The sequence below is a fragment of the Ornithorhynchus anatinus genome, chromosome 18, assembly GCF_004115215.2.
Source record: "Ornithorhynchus anatinus isolate Pmale09 chromosome 18, mOrnAna1.pri.v4, whole genome shotgun sequence".
Lineage (NCBI taxonomy): Eukaryota > Metazoa > Chordata > Mammalia > Monotremata > Ornithorhynchidae > Ornithorhynchus > Ornithorhynchus anatinus.
This window is the reverse complement of record NC_041745.1, coordinates 3,083,620-3,104,362: the sequence shown is the minus strand read 5'-3', so window position 1 is coordinate 3,104,362 and position 20,743 is coordinate 3,083,620. Positions and strand designations below refer to the sequence as shown.

The 20,743-nt window shown below is 58.8% G+C and overlaps 1 protein-coding gene across 2 annotated transcripts in view; it reads left to right on the top strand.

Moving 5' to 3' along the window:
- RNF220 (ring finger protein 220) overlaps positions 1-20,743 on the top strand; it is a 165,533-nt gene that overhangs the window by 120,369 nt on the left and 24,421 nt on the right. For both annotated transcript variants that reach the window (XM_029046458.2, XM_029046459.2), the window contains exons 3-5: positions 929-1,058; positions 11,474-11,519; positions 19,594-19,689. In XM_029046458.2, the coding sequence (XP_028902291.1) occupies positions 929-1,058; positions 11,474-11,519; positions 19,594-19,689 (272 nt within the window). The remainder of the gene's footprint in view (positions 1-928; positions 1,059-11,473; positions 11,520-19,593; positions 19,690-20,743) is intronic.

The following is a 20,743-nucleotide window of genomic DNA, read 5'->3' as shown; positions in this document are numbered from 1 at the left end:
CCCGTGTGACAGATTCCTCGTTAGCACCGCACCTCGCCCCGCCGCCGTCGTGATCCATCTCCTCTGCCCGCTCCCGGCCGTCTCGGTTTCCGAAGCGGCCTCCCGCTCCTCCCCACCCCCTGCCACCGGAGCGGGCCGGAGGCCCCGGTCATCCCCGCCTCGGTCCCCCGTCGCGGTGGGCCAGGCACCGTGGGCAGCGACAGCAGACCGTGTGGGTGGAGCCCGGCCCTGGGCCTCTCTGAGTGGGCAAGGTGGCTTGACCGGCCTTGGGTCGGTGGAGGTCGGGGGTGGGGGGCATTGGGAGCGGCAGAGGGAGCTGGGGAGAGACTGCCCACCTGACCTCTTCGACTTCCTCCTCTGCAGCCTCCCTCTCTCACCAGGAAAAGAAGGGAGACATGGGGAGGAGGGACCAGGCAGGTAGATGTGGGTGGGAAGGGGGCACCGGATTGGTGACTGCGGGTAGGAAGGGGGTGCCGGGCTGGTGGATGTGGAAAGGGAAGGGGACCGAACAGGTGGGTTTCGGTGGGGAGGGGCAGGCCGGGCAGGTGGATGTGGGTGGGGAGGGCTCACCGGGCAGGTGGATTTGGATGGGGAGGGGGGCGCCGAGAAGGTGACTGTGGGTGGGGAGGGGGCGGCCGAGCAGACGGCTGTGATTGCAACCAAGTGCCGGAGGGAGGAGGGGTTAGGGGAGCTGGAAGGCAAAGCCCTGGACCCCCACCCTCGAAACCAGGGGCCGGGGCGAGCGCTGTGGCCTCTCCCCCGGGAAGGGATGGGCACGGTTGGGCACCGCTCCCCTTCCTCCGCCAGGGATGGGCACCGGGCCCCCACTGCAGGAAACTCTTCCCACAACCAGCTGTCCCTTCTCTCCCCAGCCGGTCCAGCCCCCGCCCCGGGACCCCGCTAATGACCCTGCCCTCTCCTCCCGCAGGTAAGAAGAAGCCCACCCTGTTTGACAGCCAGGCCCCCGTCTGCCCCGTCTGCCAGACCCTCCTCCGCCCCGGAGAGCTGCAGGACCACATGGAGCAGGAACTGGAGAAACTTGCCCAGCTCCACATCAGGTAGGGCCCCTATTGGCTCTAACTACTAATATCTGCACCGTGACTAATACATAATAATAATAATAACAATAATAGCAATAGTATCTGTAAGCAGGAGGTACCACCTACATAGCTGTGGGATAGATATAAGATAATCAAGTCAGACAGTTCCTGTCCCACACAGGATTCACAATCCAAGGGGGAGGGAGACCAGGGAATTTTACCCCCCTTTTGCAGATGAGGAAACTGAGGCATAGAGAAGCGAGGAGACTCACCTAAGGTCACAGAGCGGGCAAGTAGAGGAGCCAGGTCTAGAACTCAGGTCTCCTGACTGCCAGGTCTGAGCTCTTTCCACTCTCCCTGCGTCTGCCCGATCTGTCAGACTCTCCTCTGCCCCAGGGAGGTTCACATGGAGTAAGCGCTCCATAAATAGTTGAATGAATGAATAAATGAGTGAGTGAATGAATGGAGCAGGAGCTGGAGAAACTTGGAACCAACCCCCGTCCCACCTCCAGGCACACACCTCCCCTCCTTCCCTCCCTCCCTCCACCTCCGTCCCAGCACCTGACTGCCCCTGGGTCCTGGGGGTGAGAGATTTCTTTGGGAGCCAGGAGAAGGTGTTGCCTAGTAGAAAGAGCGTGGACCCGGGAGTCAGAGGACCTGGGTTCTAATCCTGATTCTGCCATTTGCTTCCTGAGTGACCTTGGGCAAGTCACTTACCTTCTCTGTGCCTCTGTTTCCTCAACTGTAAAATGGGGATTAAATCCTACTCCCTCCTACTTGGGCTGTGAGCCCCACATGGGACAGACTCTGTCCAACCTGATTAACTTGTATCTATCCCAGTGCTTAGAGTAGTGCTGGACACATAGTAAGCGCTTAACAAATACCATTAAAAAAAAAGTAATCTGGGGCGGTGCAGTGTGGGCTTGAAACTGGACTCCATAGAAGGGATGAGCCAGTGTCCCCTCCAACCCCCTGGAACCCTGGCCTTTAGGGGGTGCGACCCTCCCCACCCCTGCCGCCTGCTATCAACCCCAGTCTCTCCTAGGAGGCCACATCTGGGAAGCAGCGGTGACAGAAATGTCCTTTCGGGTAGCCCACCTACCCCCCGGCTGGCGATGCCCACTGTGCTGAGCCCCGGGGAGAGTTCACGAGCTCCACGAGACACAGCCCCTTCCAAAAGGAACTTCTGCTCCATCTCCATCCGTCTCCCTAGGGCAGGGAGTATGGGAGGGCGAGGCAGAGGGCAAGGGAAGGTTCATGGGCCATTGGGGCTGGGGGTTCGGGGGCCAGGCCCAACCTGCCATTGCCCCTACAGGGACTGGCCCTCCAGGCTCATGCTGGCAGTCTCCTGCGAGGGTGTGACGAGTCAGAGCCAGCACAGGGCGAGACAGAGGGTGGGAGCCATCCCCCTCCCTCCAGGCCAGACCACCCGTAATCTGCTTTCCCTTTTTTACCCCCTTCCCCTTGTCCCGAGAAGGCACTTTCACCCCTCACTTAGTCTAACTGCCCCCTGACCATCCTGCCGCCCAGCTCCTTCTTGCCGGGCCCCTCCGGTCGCCCTCGGCTGGTTTCGGGACTGTCCGCCCACACCGTCCCCGGCCGAGGGCCTCTCGGGGGCCACCCAGGGCCAGTGGGTGGGATGGAGGGTGCAGAGGAGGGAAATGGGGGACAGATGCGGGGCGGGTTGAACAGGAGGGTCCAACCCGAACCTACCAGCCTGTCCTTGAGGCTCAGGGAGCCCTGTGAGAGGAAAGAAAGTCAGAGCCCCTGGAGTGTCCCCCACCTCCCACCCTGGGGGGATGCCCGCCCCACCCCCAGCCTGCTAATTTATGGGGTAATTTGGATCGCGGCCAACTTCATAAAGGCCCCTGCAAATGAGCCAGCCGCTCTAAATGAGCAGATGCAATTAGCGCCACGAGGAGCACGGCCAGGAAGCAGGTCCGTGTCAGTGGCGAGCAGAGGCGGCCGGGAGCGGCGGGGGCTGGGGGCCAGGGGAAGCGGGGGGGGCTGGGGTGTTTAATGGGCAGGGAGAGGAAGCCCTAAATCACACCCAGACAGGCCCACTGGGGGCTACGGGAGCCCCAGGGCCGCCCCGTCGCCCTTCCCGGAAGCCGAGAGCAGCCCCCTACCCCCACCCACTGTCGGGGGGGACCCGAGGCCGCCCCTCCTCCAACCCCCCGATGGGGCTCCTGGCTCTCGGATGACAGTGGTCCCACAGCAGAGACTGCACCGGGCCACTGGACCATCTTGTCCTACCCAGCTGCCCAGGACTGAGATCCAATCCCCTCCTCATCCTACTCCCTACACCCAGACCACCCCGCCGCTAAACTAATATCACTAAGGGCTTTCAAGCCTCCCCACCCCATCAGGCCCCGGCCCTGCATGCGGGGAGAGGCCACGGGCAAGGTTTAGAGATATGGACAGGCAGACTGGGACTGTGGGAGGGTGTCGCCCCAGACCAAGAATATTTTTCAAGAGTCTGTGTGCAGCCTCCCCTCCCTGAAGTGCCCGGGCAGGCTAGCGGGCAGGGCCCTGGATAGGCTCCAAAGCGGGTGCCCCCAAGTATAGCCCCACTGGGCACTGCCCTCTGAGGACGGACAAGAGGCGGAGAAACGACCGCTCTGACCCCAAGGATGACCTTGTCGGAGGAGCGTATGCCCTAGCCCAGTCCGAGGCCCGGGGAGGGCCACCTTGGGGTGCCAGAGGGAGAGAGGGAAGAATGGCTCAGTCCCTGCTGCAGCGGCTACTGGATGATTCTGAGTCGGGGGAGGGCCGTGTTCCCCAATCGTGCGCTTCCCACCCCCCACCGGGGAGCCCCCAGGAAGGGAGGGGGCGCAGGGGATGGGGAGCCCCCAGGAAGGGAGGGGGCGCAGGGGAGAGAGCAGACCGGCCGCCCGCAAACCTCATTTGCCAGCCCGTGATGCCGGGGGAGGGGAGCGGACCCCAGAGCCTCCCGCGTGTTACATATGTAACAGCCTCATTGAACTTGACATGTCAAATTCAGGCCATTTGGGCAAAATCTCCCTTTAATAATACCGTTTCATTTCGCTCAAATGAGACTTGAATGCATGTAAAATGGAAAAGGATATTTAAGCTCTAACATTAGGCAGATGTCTTGCCAGAGGCCGATGGAATATATGAGATTTTCAAGTGCTTAACACGTCAGGCGGGCCGGGCTGTCGCCTCAGACTCTGTCCCCTGCAATCCCCCCCACCTTCTCTCTGGCCCCCTCTTTTTCCTCCCTCTTCCCACCCCCGTTGCCGGAAAGGCAGGGTGTTAAGAGGATTAACCTCTTGAGTGGGGGGCCAAGGCCCCCCCCCAGCACCTCCCCCTCCCCAGATCCGAGCCGAGATGTCCCTGGCCAGAAGGGGTGACCCCGTGGTCGTGGGGGTGACTGTGGGGAGGGGTCCCCAAGAGGGGGTGAAGGACAAGACAGACAGGGTAGTTGGAAGGAGCCCTGGGGTTCCCCAGTGGGCTATGGTTGGGCTTCTCCCCTGAGCAGCCCCCGGGGTGTGTGAGAGGGGTCAGGTGCATCGGCTGCCCATTTCCCTGGCAGGGGCTGGGCTCCTACCCCAGGAACATGCCCTCACCCCCCATGGGGGCTGAGCATGGCCGCAAGCTATGGCAGGGGGAGATGCGGGTTCACCTCCCACTCTTGGACCAGCCCTGGCATTGCCCGGTTCGTGGACGGGGCGAGTGGGGGAGCGGTGCCCTGTCCACTTCCCCTGTTTCCTCCTCAGGCCACACTGGAGCGGAGGGGCGAGGGCGAAGGGCACCACTGGGCTATTCTAACAGGCCCAGCCCAGGTCCCGGGCCCGTCCCCGCAGTGCCCAGAGAGGACGAACGGAGGATCTTGTCCACCCTGGGAGTCTCCTGCCACCCTGACCATCTCCCAGAAGGCCCAAGCAGCCAGATCCATTCCTCATGCCACCCGTTCCCTGCCACCAGGGCCTTCACGCTCACACTTTCCGCCTGTGGTCCCCTCTCTTCCGCCTCTCCCGCGCCCCCTTCCCCGCCTCCTTTCTCAGTCCCCCCGGGTCCCCGTCCCCCTCCGCCCCCCCATATCAAAGTGACATCTCCAGCCAAGCTCCGCTCCTCTGCCCCATGGCCCCTGCTGACACAGAGGATATGCACAGCAAGTTAAATTCCCGCCTGATCAATAAAGCAGAAGCGGTGCATCCGAGCGGTCGATATTTTTTTATCTGTCTTCAGCCCAGTCCTGCTGATGACAGCCCCCCGCACGGCAAAGACATTCAAGGGCACTGGCCCTGCCTCCGTCGCCGCTCCCTTAAAAAAAAAAAAAAAAATTCAATCCGAAAGGAAAGAAATCCAAAGCACCCATTTCTCCGCCGCCCCCCCGACCCCCCGCCACTCCCCTAAAGAAAAAATTTGCCCGGCTGGCCTTTCCGTAATAACGTTTTTATGATTTATCTTAATTTTTAATTGAAAAAAATTTGCGAATTAATTGATTTCAGGGGCTTGCCAATTAACATTGTAATTGGGTGCATGATAAATTCCAGGGAGCCTTTCCTCTCCTCGGTGGAGGGGGGGGAAGAGGGAGCCCGTCCATCCCTCTGTCCTTCCCCTCCTGTCGAGGCAGGGGTCCCTGCTTTGGGGCCAACCTGTGAGGAGGGAGCGGAGCAAACGGGGTCCTTCCTGGAGGCCACTCCCGATACAGAGACCACCCCAGCTGGGTTACTGGGAACCCCTGGGCCCAGTGGACAGAGCGGGACAGGGCTCTGGGGAGATGGCATACTGAGCCTGAGCTCTGTCCCTATCCTGGCCTCTCCTCCCCGGGCACGCCCTCTGCCAGAGACCACCTTCCTCCCACCACCCCCAGCCGGGGACCCACCCCAGCGGCCTTCCCGGGCCCCGGTGGGCAGGGGGATCACCCAGGTCCTTACACGTGTTCTCACACTCACTCCCAGTATCCATTTCTGCCTCAGTTACCGTTCCATCAGCTGCATCCCCGTGGGAGTTTTCTGTCCACTGCCCAGTCCTGCCCTTCTCTTAGCACTTAACACTCTGAACGCTCAACATTGACCCCACTTTGATTTCATTAATAACAATAATAATAATAATCTGCCTCCCCCTCTAGACTGTGAGCTCCTTGTGGACCAGAAGTGTGTCCCCCAACAGTACTGTAATGAACTCTCACTCTCCCCAGCGCTTAGTATAGTGCTCTGCACACAGTGAGCGCTCAAGAAATGCCATTGATTGACTGATAATAGTGATAGTACTATTAGTAGAAATGATTCCGCTGTGAATTTAGAACCCATTCATTTCCCCCAAGCACTTTGACAGGCATGATCTCCATTCATCCTCACACCATCCCTGGAAGGTAGGGGGAGAGGGGGTGTTATTTTTATTCCCATTTCACAGAGGAGAACACTGAGGCTCAGAGAGGTGAAGCTGTATCCAAAGTATCCCGGCAGGCCAGTGGTAGAGCCGGGACAAGGACCCGGGTCTCCTGGCAGACTCATTCCCAAGCCACTCCCCCACCCCCCCAACCACCACCATCACACTCCCACACTCACACACAAATTTCTCTCTTGGCGGGAGTCCCCTGACACCCCACCCAGGTCGAGAGTCCCCTCGGGGCAATGCCAGGGGGAGAGCGTGCCGGGGAGTGGGGAGGGTGAGGGGATTTATGATGGAAGGAGTCTGTTTATTATCAGGCCGTCAGGGGTGTGTTGATGCTGGGAATTTATCCTCTCAGTGTCCATGATTTGTGTGTGCCGTCCCCTCCCCGGGCCAGATTAATCACGGCCAGAGAGGGAGAGAGAGATGGAGCCCCATCCACACTCCGTCTCAGGGTGTCAGCGGCCCCAGTCCCAGGTACTCTGTCCACTGTCTGGCACCTGATGGGAAGGTCGGGTCCCAAGTTGGGGGTAGGAGGACGAGAGGCATCGTCCCAAGAGCCTTAGGGTCAGGGTCGGGGCTGGCCGGGCAGGCGATGGGCGCAGGAGGGGTCATCCAACCCGCTCTCCTGGAGGTAGAGGAGGCAGAGAAGGAAAGTCCAGAGCAGCAGGGAATTGGGCCACTATGGGCTGGTGAGATGCAGCCCTCAGAGAGGGGGTGCTGCCGAGGGGGCCCCCTTTCCCCAGGCCTCCCTCTTTGGAGTCAGGTCAGGGCCACAAGCCGTCGGCCTGTTCTTCCAGCTTCCGGAAGAACGATCCCATCTTCCCGGCCTCCCCCCGGACCCCGGAGTCCACCTTGGTGGGCGAGGGCGATTGAGAGCTGAGAGAGTTGAACTGCAGTGGCTTCGGTCAGGGTTTGGCGATGTCCCGGAAACCAGGGAAAATCCGCTTTGCCCCCCGCATCCTCCCCCGTCCTCCCCCCGCCCACCGCGGCCTAGGGGGAGGGGGTGCGGGTCGGGAAGCTTCTCCCCGAGACGAGTTATTAGTGGTTCAGAGTCAGCCAGGGGTCAGATCAAGTGGAGTTCAGCAGAGGTCTGTCCTGAACCTGAGCCTGCGGCTGTTTAATATTTTCATTAATGACTCGGATGATGGAATCGAAAGGAGGCTCATTAAGCTCGGCGGCTCCGCTGAGCCGCGAGGGGTGGCCGGCACCTGGGGGAACGGGGAGAATTTGAAATGACCGGGCGGAGTCGGAGCCGGGGGCAGGGACAGACAGGGTGAGCCTTAACGGGGCCGAGCGCGAGGTAGTTGGGAGAGGGAGAGGGACACGGAAGGGAGGGCAACCCGGCTCTGCGCCCGAGGTGGCGACGGTGGCGGAAGACGATCTTAGGGTCCTAGTGGTCCCGGGAGCAGTGTTGGGGAGTGGCAAAGTGCTGCGCTGAGGTTAGAGCAGGTGTGATTGCGAAAAACCCCAAGGAGCTGCACATCCCAGGGTAGGAGGAGGCCAAGGAACCGGAGGCGATTGACCCAGAGGCCCAGGCCTGACGGACGTGGGGCGATGGGCTGGACATCCGTTCCACAGGGACCCGGACTCCAGCTCTTCCCCAGTAGGTCCCGTGGAGGTCTAGTTGGCTCTCTTTCTGGGGTTGTGCCAGGGGGCAGACAGGGAAGGAAGGGGAATGAACTGGATGACCACTTGTCAGGAAATCTACCAGTGGCATTTATTGAGCGCTTTCTGTGCACAGAGCCCTATAGCAAGTGCTCAGGACAGTACAGTATAACAGTGTTGGTAGACATGTTTCCCGCCCAGGAGGAATGTACAGCCTAGAGGGGGACGGACATTGAAATAAGTTACGGATTCGTTCGTAAGTGCCGTGCGGCTGAGTGTGGGGTGACTGAAGAACAGAAGTTGATCTCCCCACCCCGTTTCCCACCAACTCTCTTCCCCTCATCCCGCTCCCATGCTCTCTTCACCTACTGAGCTCTGACTCTCCAGAACCCTGGATGGCAGAAAGAATTCAATCAATTAATTGTATTTATTTAGTGCTACTGTGTGCAGAGCACTTTACCGAGCACTTGGGAGAGAACCATACAACAAGAGTCGGTAGACACATTCTGTGCCCACAACGAACTTACAGTCTAGAGGATGGAGACGGTAGCACCCCTTCTTTGGATGGGGGACACCTGGTCCCCTCATCCCATCCCTCCTGCCACATGTGGAAGTCTGAGGTGAGGGGGTGAGGGCACCTTCCTCCCTGCTCCCCCGACCCCTACCCCCCCTCATCACCCTCTTCCGACCCCATCCCAGCACCAGAAGTCGGGTAGCAAAGTTGTTTGGGAACAACTAACTAGATAAACAATTCCCCCCGATAGATTAAAACGAACGGTAACTTATAAAAACGGGTAGTAATTATATTTTATTAGCTAGCAACACACCGTTTTTTTATTTCAAAGGATAATTCTGAGTAAATCACCTTAATTAAAAGTGTCAGCTCGACCCATGAATATTGTACTTAGGAGCGAGTTTCCTATGTGCGGGTTATAATTTAAAACACATGGATCACTCAACGGGAGCGAATCTGCTCTTCAGCAAATGGTGCGGGAGGGGGGCCGGGTTATTACTATGTAAATGTGGCCTCCCCGGGAGGCAGCAGCCGAGCCGGGCCCTCCGAACGGGATGATTAAAGACATTCCCGGCGCTCCGGACCGACCGGCCGGGCTCGCCGGGGCCCGGTGCCAGCGGCTTTCAAAGGCACCGACAAGTGTTTGAACTTTTAAGGGGCGACGATCCGCCCCCGGCCCCGGCTTCCCTCCTCTCCGGTCCACCCGAGAGGCCTCTCCAGGCCGGGGCAGCGGGCCGCCGCTGGCGGGGCCGGGGCTAGGGGAGGTGGCCACCGGCGGCCGGACACCCGGGGAGCCCCTATGGTGTTGGAGAGTGTGGGAGGTTTTGTCCCTGAAACCTTCAGCTGGGGATCGGGCCTTTCTGGGCTTGAGGAGGTCCTCTCCTGCACAGAGGCAGAGGGAGGGACGAGTTGACCTCGAGGTTTTAGCCACCTGGTGATTGGCCCACCTTCCTCCTCCTGCCTTCCTTGTCTCAGCTCGCCAGGAAGCAGAGGGAAGCAGCGTAGCCTAGTGGATAGAGCCCGGGCCTGGGAGTCAGAGGGACCTGGGTTCCAGTCCTGGCTCCGCCACTCCTCAGCCGTGTGACCTTGAGCAAGCCACTTCTCTGTGCCTCAGTTCCCTCATCTGTAAAATGGGGATGAAAACGGTGAGCCCCTTGTGGGACAACCTGATTACCTTACATCCACTTCAGCACTTAGAACAGTGCTTGGCACGTAGGAAGCGCTTAACAAGCACCGTAATCATTATTATTCTCATTATTATTATTAAGGGGCCAATGGGAGAGGGGAGGGCTGGGTCAGCGGAATCAGAGAGATGGACTCCAGCGTTCAGGCTGGAGGGACAGGCTACCCAGGGCTCCTCCTCTGACCATCTGTCCCGCGACGTCCCCCCACCACTCAGCATCACCAGCCCAGTGAAGGGCCAGGCCCGGTCCAGCCCGGAACCGGACTGCTCTCCACCGCCGCTTCCGGAGCCAGAAAAGACGGAACCCCGCAGGGGGCCCGCCCCCGGGACGGGCGAGCGACTGACCGCTGATGGCCGCTAATTCCTCCTTTATTCACTCTCCCCGTCTCCGCCGCCGGGTCCCCGGGTCCGAGGGGAGAGAAAGGAGCGATCTCCCATCCCTTCTCCTTTCATAACACCCGGACACCTGCCAAATCAAGGCAGATTACAGGCAGCCAAATTCAATCTCCCCCCACCGCCTCCACCTCCCCGCATCTGGACCTAACATGGACCCGACAAAGTGAACTTGACAGGCACATTGCTCTGTTGTCACATCTACTATGCTGATCTTCTAAAAGTCTCATAAAAATTTATTGATGCCTCCCATATTGGCGTGATTGGCGAAAGGCGGCCTGCGTGTGCAGATGTGTGTGCCAGGGGCGTGGGAGGGTGGGGAGGGGGGGAGCGGAGGGGGCCGAGGGGCGGGTGTGGATATTAATGTTTCTGAAGTAGATCTGATTTGATACGTCTTGTTCCATTGTCAGCATCTGTTTAGCGGGGATTTTTAATTCTTTCTGGCTCCCAATCACTCATCCTTAGCCCAGGATGCCGGCTTGCATACTAATTTTGTTATTAAACACCAGCTCCATATCCCTCCGCGTCTATCCATCACTTCCCCAGGCTGCGGGGAGGGGGTCCCGCGTGCGGCGGGGAGGGGGCCGGGCCGATACGGCGGACGGAGAAGCATCCCCGGCACCATATTTCAGCCCCTGTGCCTGCCCGGGGCTCAGCCTTGACAAATCGAATCAGGGGGAAATCATTTATATCCTAACCCAGTTTGCAGCGTGTTAGGGGGGGAATTTACATGAGAAGCATTACTTTAATAACCCCAGAATTATAGTGCCGTCTCTCAGGCTTGTCGGCTTTGATATGTAATTGTTTCAAATTTCCCCCATTTTGGGGTTGGGGGAGGGAGGCGTATCAAATCTTCCAGATCCGGGTCCCCCGAGGGGGGCGGAGGAGGGGCTGGTAAATCCCTCCCTCTCCCCCCAATCCCCACTCCCACAGCTGGGAGACTTCAGTAAGTGGTGAGGAGTAGAATTCACTAATCAGACCCCAGAGGAGATCACCAATAAAGTTTGGCGGGGGGAGTTTCCCCCCATCTCCCTTCTCATGATTTTAATGGGTGTAGTTATATCTCTGGCCCTCTCCCCGCTGACCTCCCGCTTCCCAGTACTCCTTTCCTCTGTGCCCCTTTTCACCTCAAGTCTCAAAAGCCAGCTCTCTTCCTCTGACTCTGTCTCTCTTTCTCTTTCTCTTCCCCTCTTCCTCCCACATCCACTCCACCCCTCTGAGCCCCAGTGTTGGGATCATTGGATTCAGGGTGGGGGCTCCGAGGTCACTGTTCCTTTAGGCATCCTCATCCCCTATCCCCCTCCCCAGCACTCCATCCCTCCCCCAGGTATGAGCAGCTGCTGGAATTTTGATCCTTTTCTTCTTTCTCAATAGCAAAAATTCCCTCCTGAAGGATGCCATGGCCCCAGGGACTCCCAAGGTAAGTGACAAGTCCTGAGACACCCCCAAATTCCCGAAACCTCCTCCCCACACCCCAGATTGGGCTCCCTACACCCGACGTCAGGCGGCCAACCCCTCCCTGCCCAGGTGCCCCACCGCTCCCAAGTACTGTTGCTTTGGGAGGGAAGAGGGCGGAATTGCCGGTGACCCAATCAATCAGTCAGTCACTCGTATTTACTGTGCACCTTCTGAACACCTCCATCCTGCCCCGCTTTGAGGTCATGGATGCAAAGGCTGCCCTGTGGGGCCCAGGAAATTACCGTTCCCAGAAGGCTCTACGCTGCCGCTCCTGCTCCACATGCTGTAACTTGTAATTCCTGCCACCCACCCTCTCCCCTAACTGAGCGGGGATTGCGGCCGTCCTCAAGGGGCCGGTGTCCTCCCTGATGGTGGCCCAGACCGGCCGGGCTCCGGCTTGGGATCGTCCAGCGCCCCCCGTGACCCTCTGTCTTTTGCCCGAGAGATCGCCTCCGCCACCGGCGGTCACCGGCCTCAGTCCGGGAGCTGGGTCGGGGCCTGCCCTCTGTGGGGTGCTGGGCCGGCTGGCGCCTCCCCTCAGCTCTGCCCGCTCGCCAGCATCGCCGTTTCCCTCCGCGGGAGGCAGAGCCGAGGCTGTCCGCCACACACAGCCTTTCGCGCCATCCTTCAGAGCTGCCTCCTCAGAGCTGCCCCCTCAGAGCTGCCCTCACAAACAGCACACAGATCCGGAGGACACTCGGATGCCAGGGCCAGAACGGCCCCCTCCCTGGTCTCAGCTGGGCACCCTCAGCCCAGCCCCGAGGTCTCAGAGTGAGACCTCCCTCCCCTTCCCCCTTCCTGCACCCCGACTCGGCTTGCGGGGCAGATCAGAAGCCCCGAGACCAGGCCGCGGAGCCGCCAGATAGAGGAGAAGAAGAAGGGGCCGATTCTCCACAGGCTGAGACTTTGAAGATTCCCCTAACAAAGGCTCCCATTTTCCTGAAAGGAGGGAGGGATGAAACGGGGCTCGGGTCGGCCGCCGCCTGTCGCCGCACACATCTCTCCCTCAGAACGTTAACTTCAAGAGACTTGGCGGGGGCGAGAGATAGGAGAAAAATCTCCAAATCTTTCATTAGACTATCAGAGGGCTTGAAAGCCCACCGGCCCTGGAGGATTCATTATTTCTCGGTGGCTTTTGCTGGGAGACGAGTCTTCTGTGCTGGAGAAAGCGAGAACATGCACAGTTTCATGTCGGCTCAGGGGCGGTAATCGCGCTGGGGCTGGGAGAGGCGAGGCCCTACCGGGATCACAGGCTGAGGACGCCAGACCTGGCGTTGGGTTTTTTTCTCCCTTCACCGGTCACAACCCCTGCTGATAGAGTCAGCCGCCTCCCCTCCGCTCCCCCGGACCCCTCCGGCGAAACCCCGGGCCTGGTCCTCCCGGACACCCGAGCCAGGCTTCGCCACGGGGCCACCTTGGATGAGGCCACTCAGAGCCCAGCAGGGGCCTCTGATGCTGAGTCTGGGTCACTGAGGTCAAGCCCCCTCTGGTCCCGGTTGGCCCTCAACCTCCTGCCCTAGGCCCTGGGTCGGAAGACCTTCAGCTCTGGAGAGGGGGGTCTTTCCTCCTTCACTGTGGGCCTGATGGGGTCTTGCCCGCTTCTCTGTAGCTGGTTACAGCAGCCCGCACTGCGGTTGGCCCGGCTTGGGGGCAGAGCCCGTTAATGCCGTGGGAATCTTTGGCTTTGGGGGCTTGGAAACTGGAACCCCAAGGAGACACACCCCGTTTGCGTGTGTAGACGCACATACGCACGTGTGGGTGCCTGAATTTAGGATTGTTGAGATGTGCGGTGTCTCGTCATATAAGACTGTGTGTGCTTGAATGAGGGACCTGGGGGGTCTTGCGAAGGGAGCATTCATTCGTGTATCCATGTTTGCACGTGTCTGAAGGTGCTGGTGTGCGTTTATAGGTGTGATAGTATCGTGTGTGCGTGTAGGAGTGTGTACACACCATGTTTCCCATGGAGTTAAAGGGAGCGACAGCCCCCACGTCAGAGCTGGACCAGATCTCACAGTTCCCAGCCCCCCGTCAGTCTAGGGGAGGGGTGTCCATCCACTGAAGAGACCCACGCCCCAGCCCCAGCCCGCTGCTTTGGGGTGAGACAGAGGCGCGGTTGACGATTGGTCTCCTGGTTGGTTCCTCAAACAAGCCTGAGCGTCAGCCAGGTCTTCCCAGACCTTGTCTCTGTCCCCGGCCACAGTCTGGCAGACCCATGAGGGTGTCCCTCCACACCCGTCCCTCTGGGAGCGGCCTGCTCCCCTGCTCTGGCCACTCCAGCCTTCTCCCCGGGACCCTTCCCCAGGACTCTGAGCTGGCTGCCCTGTGCTGGCTGCACCGGGCTCTGTCCCGAATGCCTCCCCTGCTGCCGCAGATCCAGAGGTCCTGGCGGAAACCCAGCCCCACCCCACCCTGCCGCCCCCTTCGGCCCCTGGCGGGGCCCAGCTCCCGTAATCCTCACATCCTGAGCCCCAGACGGCAGCTCCCACCTCTCGGAGAGGGCCCGACGTCCGGCCTGGCCCACCCGGAATCCCGCTCCCAGCCCCGGGAAGTCTCGGTGAGACTCCTGGAGCTGAAAATCGGGGCCCCTGGTCTCTCCTCAACTCCCTCTTCCGTCCCCTTGTCCCCCTCTCTGCCTCATCCTCCACTTGCCCTTCCTCGCAGGGCTCGGAGCCAGTGGGCCTTGTGGTGGGCACAAGGGGATCGGGGAGGCCGGCCGGCTTTGGGGCGGCTGGGCGAGGGGCCCCGTGGTGGGCAAGACTGCGGGCTCCCCCCTAAGAAGGGATGGGGCTGGCTGGGAGGCCGAGGGCCCCGGAGAGTGGCACCCTGACTCGTAAGGTGGCTGAGCGGGGAGGATGAGCCCGAGCCAAAGGCTGTTGAGCGAACACAGTGATCACCAGAGTGATTCCGTTACCCGCTCTGTTTTCCGGCCCCTCAGCTGTGGGGGAGTCTGCCCTGCCACACTTCCCAGGGTGGGAGCTGAGGCCCAGGAAGGGGGCATCTGGGTCCGCCTGTCTGAGGCCCTGGGTGAGGACTCACCCCGCCACCCCGTGGGAAAGGAGCTTCCAGGCCCCATCCCTCAGCAGGTGGCCCAGGCCGGAGCCTCCGCTCGATGTATGAAAAATGGCAGCCGGAGGCCGGCCTCGGGGTTGGGGGTGGGGGGGCCGGGGAGGGGGAGGCGGGAGTCCCGGTATCATTCATTGCTTTCAGGTTACAGTTCCCAAATGATAACAGCTATTAGCAACACTTCGACTGCTTCCAGCAGGGGAGGGGAGGGCAGGAGACAGAAAACATGTCAAGCCGTCACCCCCATGTTAAGTGATAAGTACCTATTTAGACAGCAGAGTTAAAGCCGAACACATCAAGCAGGAAACACTTTGCCGCAATAAAGAAAAGGCCATATAGATATATAAAAACAGGGCGAGCGGGTTTGTTCGGCTGACAGCGGCATTGATGGATTGTTTAAGAAAAATAGACCGGCTGTGTTTTTCGGTGGCGATCAGAAACCGGAGTCCGGCACTTAATAGTCTCAAATGACCAGCCTTGAAAGGAAACTGAATGTCAGAGGCGCTGGCTGGCCGCTTCCTTCCCCGACATCTGACCTGCCGGCCGCCCGGAGAGAAAGCGGGCGGGCGGACGGAGGGCGGGCGGGCATGCGGGTGGCGGTTCTGAGCAGGGATGGGGAGGGGACGTTTCCAGTGGATTGGCAATTTTGGATCATTTCCTCAACCCAGCAACACGAGCTGACAGCTGGGAGCTTCAGCTCTCTCACACACTTTCCCCCCCAGCAAACTCACACACGGCTCTCACACACCCGACTCAAGTCTCTCAGACGCCCCTAGTATACACACCCACAGCTCTCTCGTATACCCTCCCGCCACATATACACGCACCTTCTGCACATATGTGCATACCCAGCTCGAACACACGCTTACCCCCACAGACATTCACACACAGCTCTCTCACATACCCCCCACATATACACCCAGGGCCCTCACACTCCCCACGTACATTTACACACAGGTTTCTCACATGCACACACACACATCAGATTGACACTTAGCTCTCTCACACATTTACCCCCCACATATATACACAGAGCTCCACACACCCCATGCACACTTACACACAGCTCTCACACTCTCCCTCCAAAATTACTCCCACACTTACCCCCCACATACACATCACACACACACCCTCCGTACACACACAGATCTCTCACACGCTCTCCATAAACACACACAGCTCTCTCACTCCCTCCCCACCTATTCACACATGTAGATCTCACACGCTCACCTTCCCACTCACCCTCATACCCACCTCATACACTCACACCCCCAAATATACATCCCCCCGCACACCTACACATACAAATCTTCCACACAATCACTGCCCCCAAAAATGTACACCAATCTCCTCATCCCAGGACTCCACCACATACACGTTTCCCTTTTAGAGGTTCACCTCAGACATCCACACTACACCCAGATTCTGGGGTCTGCTGGAAGCAAATATGGAAAGATGAATGCTGGATTTGCACACAGGCCAATGTGTGTGTGTGTGTGTGTGTGTGTGTGTGTGTGTGTGTGTCCATACCCGGGCCCAGATTCCATTCCACGAAGTCCCATGGCCCCACTCATGGCATGGCAGGGTGGCAGGGAGGCCAATCTCTTACCAGAACCCCCACCCCCGGTGCCTGCCCCGGTGGCAGAGGATGGCGCAAGGCCAGGTGGCTGCTGCTGGGCCAGTCCAGGGAACCCGTCCCTTCAGCGGATCCCTCCTCTCCCTCCATCCTCCCCCCGCCACCACCACCACGGCCTCAGAAGAAGACCCCTCTTGTGGCAGCAGCCCAGGCTGGAGGGCGGCGGGAGGCGGAGGGGCGGGGGGGGAGCGGGCGGGGGCCTCGGACAAGATTGATGGCCTCGTTGCCATTAAGAAAAAAATTAGCCGGTGGCGGCTATCATATTAAAGGGTGAAGAAGCCGTGAATTATTTTCTTAAAGATCTTATCGCTTACAATGATAATTTTACCTTCCAAAAGGCCACTTTTAATGAGGCGAAGAGCCAGGCAAAAAGTCATGATTTAATGCCAAGATTTTTTTTTTCAAAACACATTTTACTGCTTTTTTGTCCATGTTTAAAAAGCGCCGGTGACCTTTTTTATTTCCCTTGCCCCAGGTGTAATGCTGAGCCTCAGCCTCTCAGGGTTTATAACCTCTGGAGCGAGAGCCTTAACAGAAGGAAGGATGATTTAGAGAGGGCGCCTTGGGGAGGGGAAGGGGGGGTTGGCGGGTGCTAGAGGCCGGTGCTCCTTCTGTCTTTTGAAAGCAGAAGTGGGGTTCCTTGGGGAAGCTGGGGAGAGAGGGAGGAGCCAGAGGGAGTTAGGGAGACCGGGCCCGGCCCAGAGAGATCTTAATGGACGGGCTCAGCAGTGGAAAGCCGTTGGAGCCCCACAGTCACCCCCACTTCCGAGAGCAAGGGCAGTGGAAAAGGCTCACGTGGGACGAGACGCCCCACTCCCCCAGATTCCCTGGGAAAATCCCAGCCGCAGGCCGAGTCTCTTGGGATGACCCTGTGGCGGTGGGGAGAGGGAGGTGGGGCGTTTCTCCCGGCTGTAGTAATGGGGAGCGGATCCACAGGGAGGTCGCGGCCTGGATCTTAGGGTGCTGCAGTGAGCAACCAAGGCACAGGCGAGTCACGGGGTCCCCACACCCCAGGGAGGATTTTGCCCAGGCTAAAGAGAGGTGGCAGGGGTGGGGTGGGCAGCAGAGCCCTAGAGACAACAGGGGCAGCCAGGCTCATGGTGCCTTTCTCTCCCTGGGCCTCAGTTTCTCCCTCTGTAAATTGGGAGGACTGAGCCCGGTCCCGACCAGCCCTTCCATCGGAGAACCGAATGGTCTCAGGGAACGGGTGTCCGTGGGTAAGGACGGAGGGACATGGCAGTAGCCTAGCAGGGCAGGGGAACAGGTTACGGACTTCGGTTCAGCCAAACAGGAAGTTGGAGCTCAGGCCGGGCACTGGGCCCTGGCCCATCTTCAAAGGGAAGGCCGAGCGGGGAGACCGGGGAGGAGGGAAGGAGGAGGGAAGAGAATCCGGCCCTCGGTGCCGGAAATGGCCTCGGTGCAAGCACCGGGTGGGTGTGTCTGCCGACTCTGTCATAGCTTACTCTCCCAAGTGCTTAGCACAGCACTCTGCATAGAGTAAGTGCTCAGTAAATACCGTTGATTGATCGATTCTCAGCCCCTCCCCTGCCTCCGCATTTCCTCCCCTCATTCCCGTGGCATCCCAACCTTGGAGGCGGAGAGGCTGACAGAGTTCTTGCCTGAGGGAGCCCAGGGGAAGCTTTTCAGAATTATAATTAATAATAATTGTGGGATTTGTTAGGCACTTACCAAATGCCAAGTACAGTCAGATCCAACTGTCCTTGTCCCACAAGGGGCTCACAGTCTAAGTGGCAACTTAGAAAGGGCCTTTAAGCCACATTTTACAGAGAAGAAAAAGTACTGAGAAGTTACGTCCCCTAGACTGAGTCCCACGTGGGACAGGGTCTGTGTCTGATCTGCTTCAATCTACCCCAGTACTTAGCACAGTGCTTGGTGTGTACCACCACCATTTCTATTATTTAGCAGCATGGCGTGGCTCAGTGGAAAGAGCCCGGGCTTGGGAGTCAGAGGTCATGGGTTCGAATCCCAGCTCTGCCACTTGTCAGCTGTGTGACTGTGGGCAAGTCACTTCACTTCTCTGGGCCTCAGTTACCTCATCTGTAAAATGGGGATTAACTGTGAGCCTCACGTGGGACAACGTGATTACCCTGTATCTACCCCAGCGCTTAGAACAGTGCTCTGCACATAGTAAGCGCTTAACAAATATCAACATTATTATTATTACTAGATAGACCCCAGGCCTGGGATTTGGAAGGACCTTGGTTCTAATCTTGGCTCCGCCACTTGTCTGCTGCATGACCTTAGGCAAGTCACTTCACTTCTCTAGGCCTCCGGTTCCCTCATCTGTAAAATGGGGATTAAGACTGTGAACCCCAAGTGGGATGGGGACTGTATCCAACCTCTGATTAGCTTGTATCTACTCCAATGCTTAGTACAGTGCCCAGAGTAAGCACTTAACAAATACCATTAAAATATTAAAAAAAAATAAAACCCAAGGTGCTGGCCACCCTACTGGGGGCCAATCCCTAGGCATGAAGGAGACCCTTCCCCCGAGCCCCCTCCCACGAGCTAGAGGCTGAGGCCAGTGTTGCCCACCCAGACGGGCAGGGGACGGGCAGAGGAGAAAGTGAGCCCCGGAGCTGGAGAAATCAGAGAAGCCGATGGAGGTGGGACCCTTCCACACGGTGTTTAACATGCCGGGTGGGTATTTAGAATTGAAGCGCTTCCACGCAATTTAAAAATAGACAGTTTATTAATCCAAACTGCAAGCGTATGTAGAAGAGGCACCGAGATTGACATCTTGGGGATTAGTTTAGCCCTGCGTTTTTCCAGGGGTCATCGCCGTAGCTCTGGAATAAATGGGCCCAGCTTTCCTGCCCGGCCCGCACGCTAAAAACTAATACATAACGTTTAATTTACTGTCTTCATAGCTCGGCCAGCCATTTTTCACATAATAATATTGGATTAGGGCCGTGTTTGGCCCGGGAGAGTGAGGGCAGAGGGCTCGTGCCTAAACTGGGGTAAATGGTGGGGAGAGGGGTTGGGGCGGGGCGGTTTTTTTCTTTCTGTAGAACAAGGTGAAGAAGAGGATGTATTTAAGCCGGGCCACGGGTGAGCAGTAGAGGTGGAAGGGGGTGGGGGGCCACCGGTGAGGACCGAAGGCGGGTGGGCCGCTGTGGTACAGACGGGTTTGAATGCGGTCCGGCCCCTCGGGGTCTAAGGTCAGGCCCCTCCAAACGGGCCGGCGGCAGCCCGGCCCCTCGCCCCGCGACCCCTCGCTCGGGGCTCCATCTCAGGGCCCGGGTCTCTCCCCAAGCGGTCGTGGGGTGCGAGAGTCTCCCCACCCCACCTCACCCCGTGCCCCTCTCTTTTGCAGTCTGTGTTGTTGTCAGCCTCCATCAAGCGGGAAGGAGACTCCCCGACGGCGTCACCTCACTCCTCCGATGACCTCCAGCACTCGGACAGATATCAGGTGCGGCCCTGCAGGGGTGTTCCGGGTTTGGGGGGTCATTAAGGCTGAGGAAGGGGAGGCCGACCTGGGCTGCCCCCCACTCTCTCCCTCCCCCACGCACCTCTGAGTGTCTGCGGCTTATGCAATCCGCCAACAGCAGGGTCTCGGGCAGTGGTGTTTCCCACACCTATGTCTACACACGAGAGTCCTGGGGCCATGTGTTCCCTGTGTGCCGGAGGGAATTCTGAGAGGGATTCCTAAAGTGTCTAGTAAGGCGAGTGGCTGAGAGTTCAGGAGATCTCTTCCACAGGGGATGGCTGTCGCGTCTCCCTCCTGGGAAAGATCGTTCACTAGTTCATACTGTTTCCAGAAGGAAAAGCTGTTTGTCCCCGGGCCTGTTATTCCGGTTTGGTCCTGGAAGGAGAGGGACCGAACCCATCTTGCCCCACCTATCTGTCTCGTGGCAGTCATCCCCACTTTTTTTTTTTAGGTGGGGTGTGGTATTTGTTAAGTACTTACTATGTACTGGGTACTGTTCTGAGTGCTGGGAGAGATACAAGGTAATCAGGCTGGACACAATCTCTGTCGCACATGGGGCTCTCAATCTCCATCCTCATTTCACAGACGAGGTAACTGAGACACAGAGAAGTGAAGCGATTGCCTGAGGTCACCCAGCTGACAAGTGGCGGAGCTGGGACTAGAACCCAGGTCATTCCGATTCCCAGGCCTGGGCTCTGCCCATTAGACCACACGGCTTTTCAGCTCCTTAGCTTCTCCCCTCCAGTCCCCAGCCACAGCCGCCCACCTATGGGCCAGTTTGGCCGGGAAGCTGTTGGTTCCTCCCCGGAACTGGTGAACCCAGAGTGGAGCTCTGAACAATCGGCACTGACCCCGGAAGCCGGGCTGGCGGCCAGGACCGCCGGAGATTATTATTATTTATTATTATTAGGCGAGGAGAAGCGAGAGGAATCCCCAAGTCCTGGGAGTCTGCTACCCATTGTTCCCTGCAGGATGGCCAGAGTGCGCCACCCTCCCGGAGGGTCTTGCAGCATCCTCCCGGCCCCCTTCCCGTCGT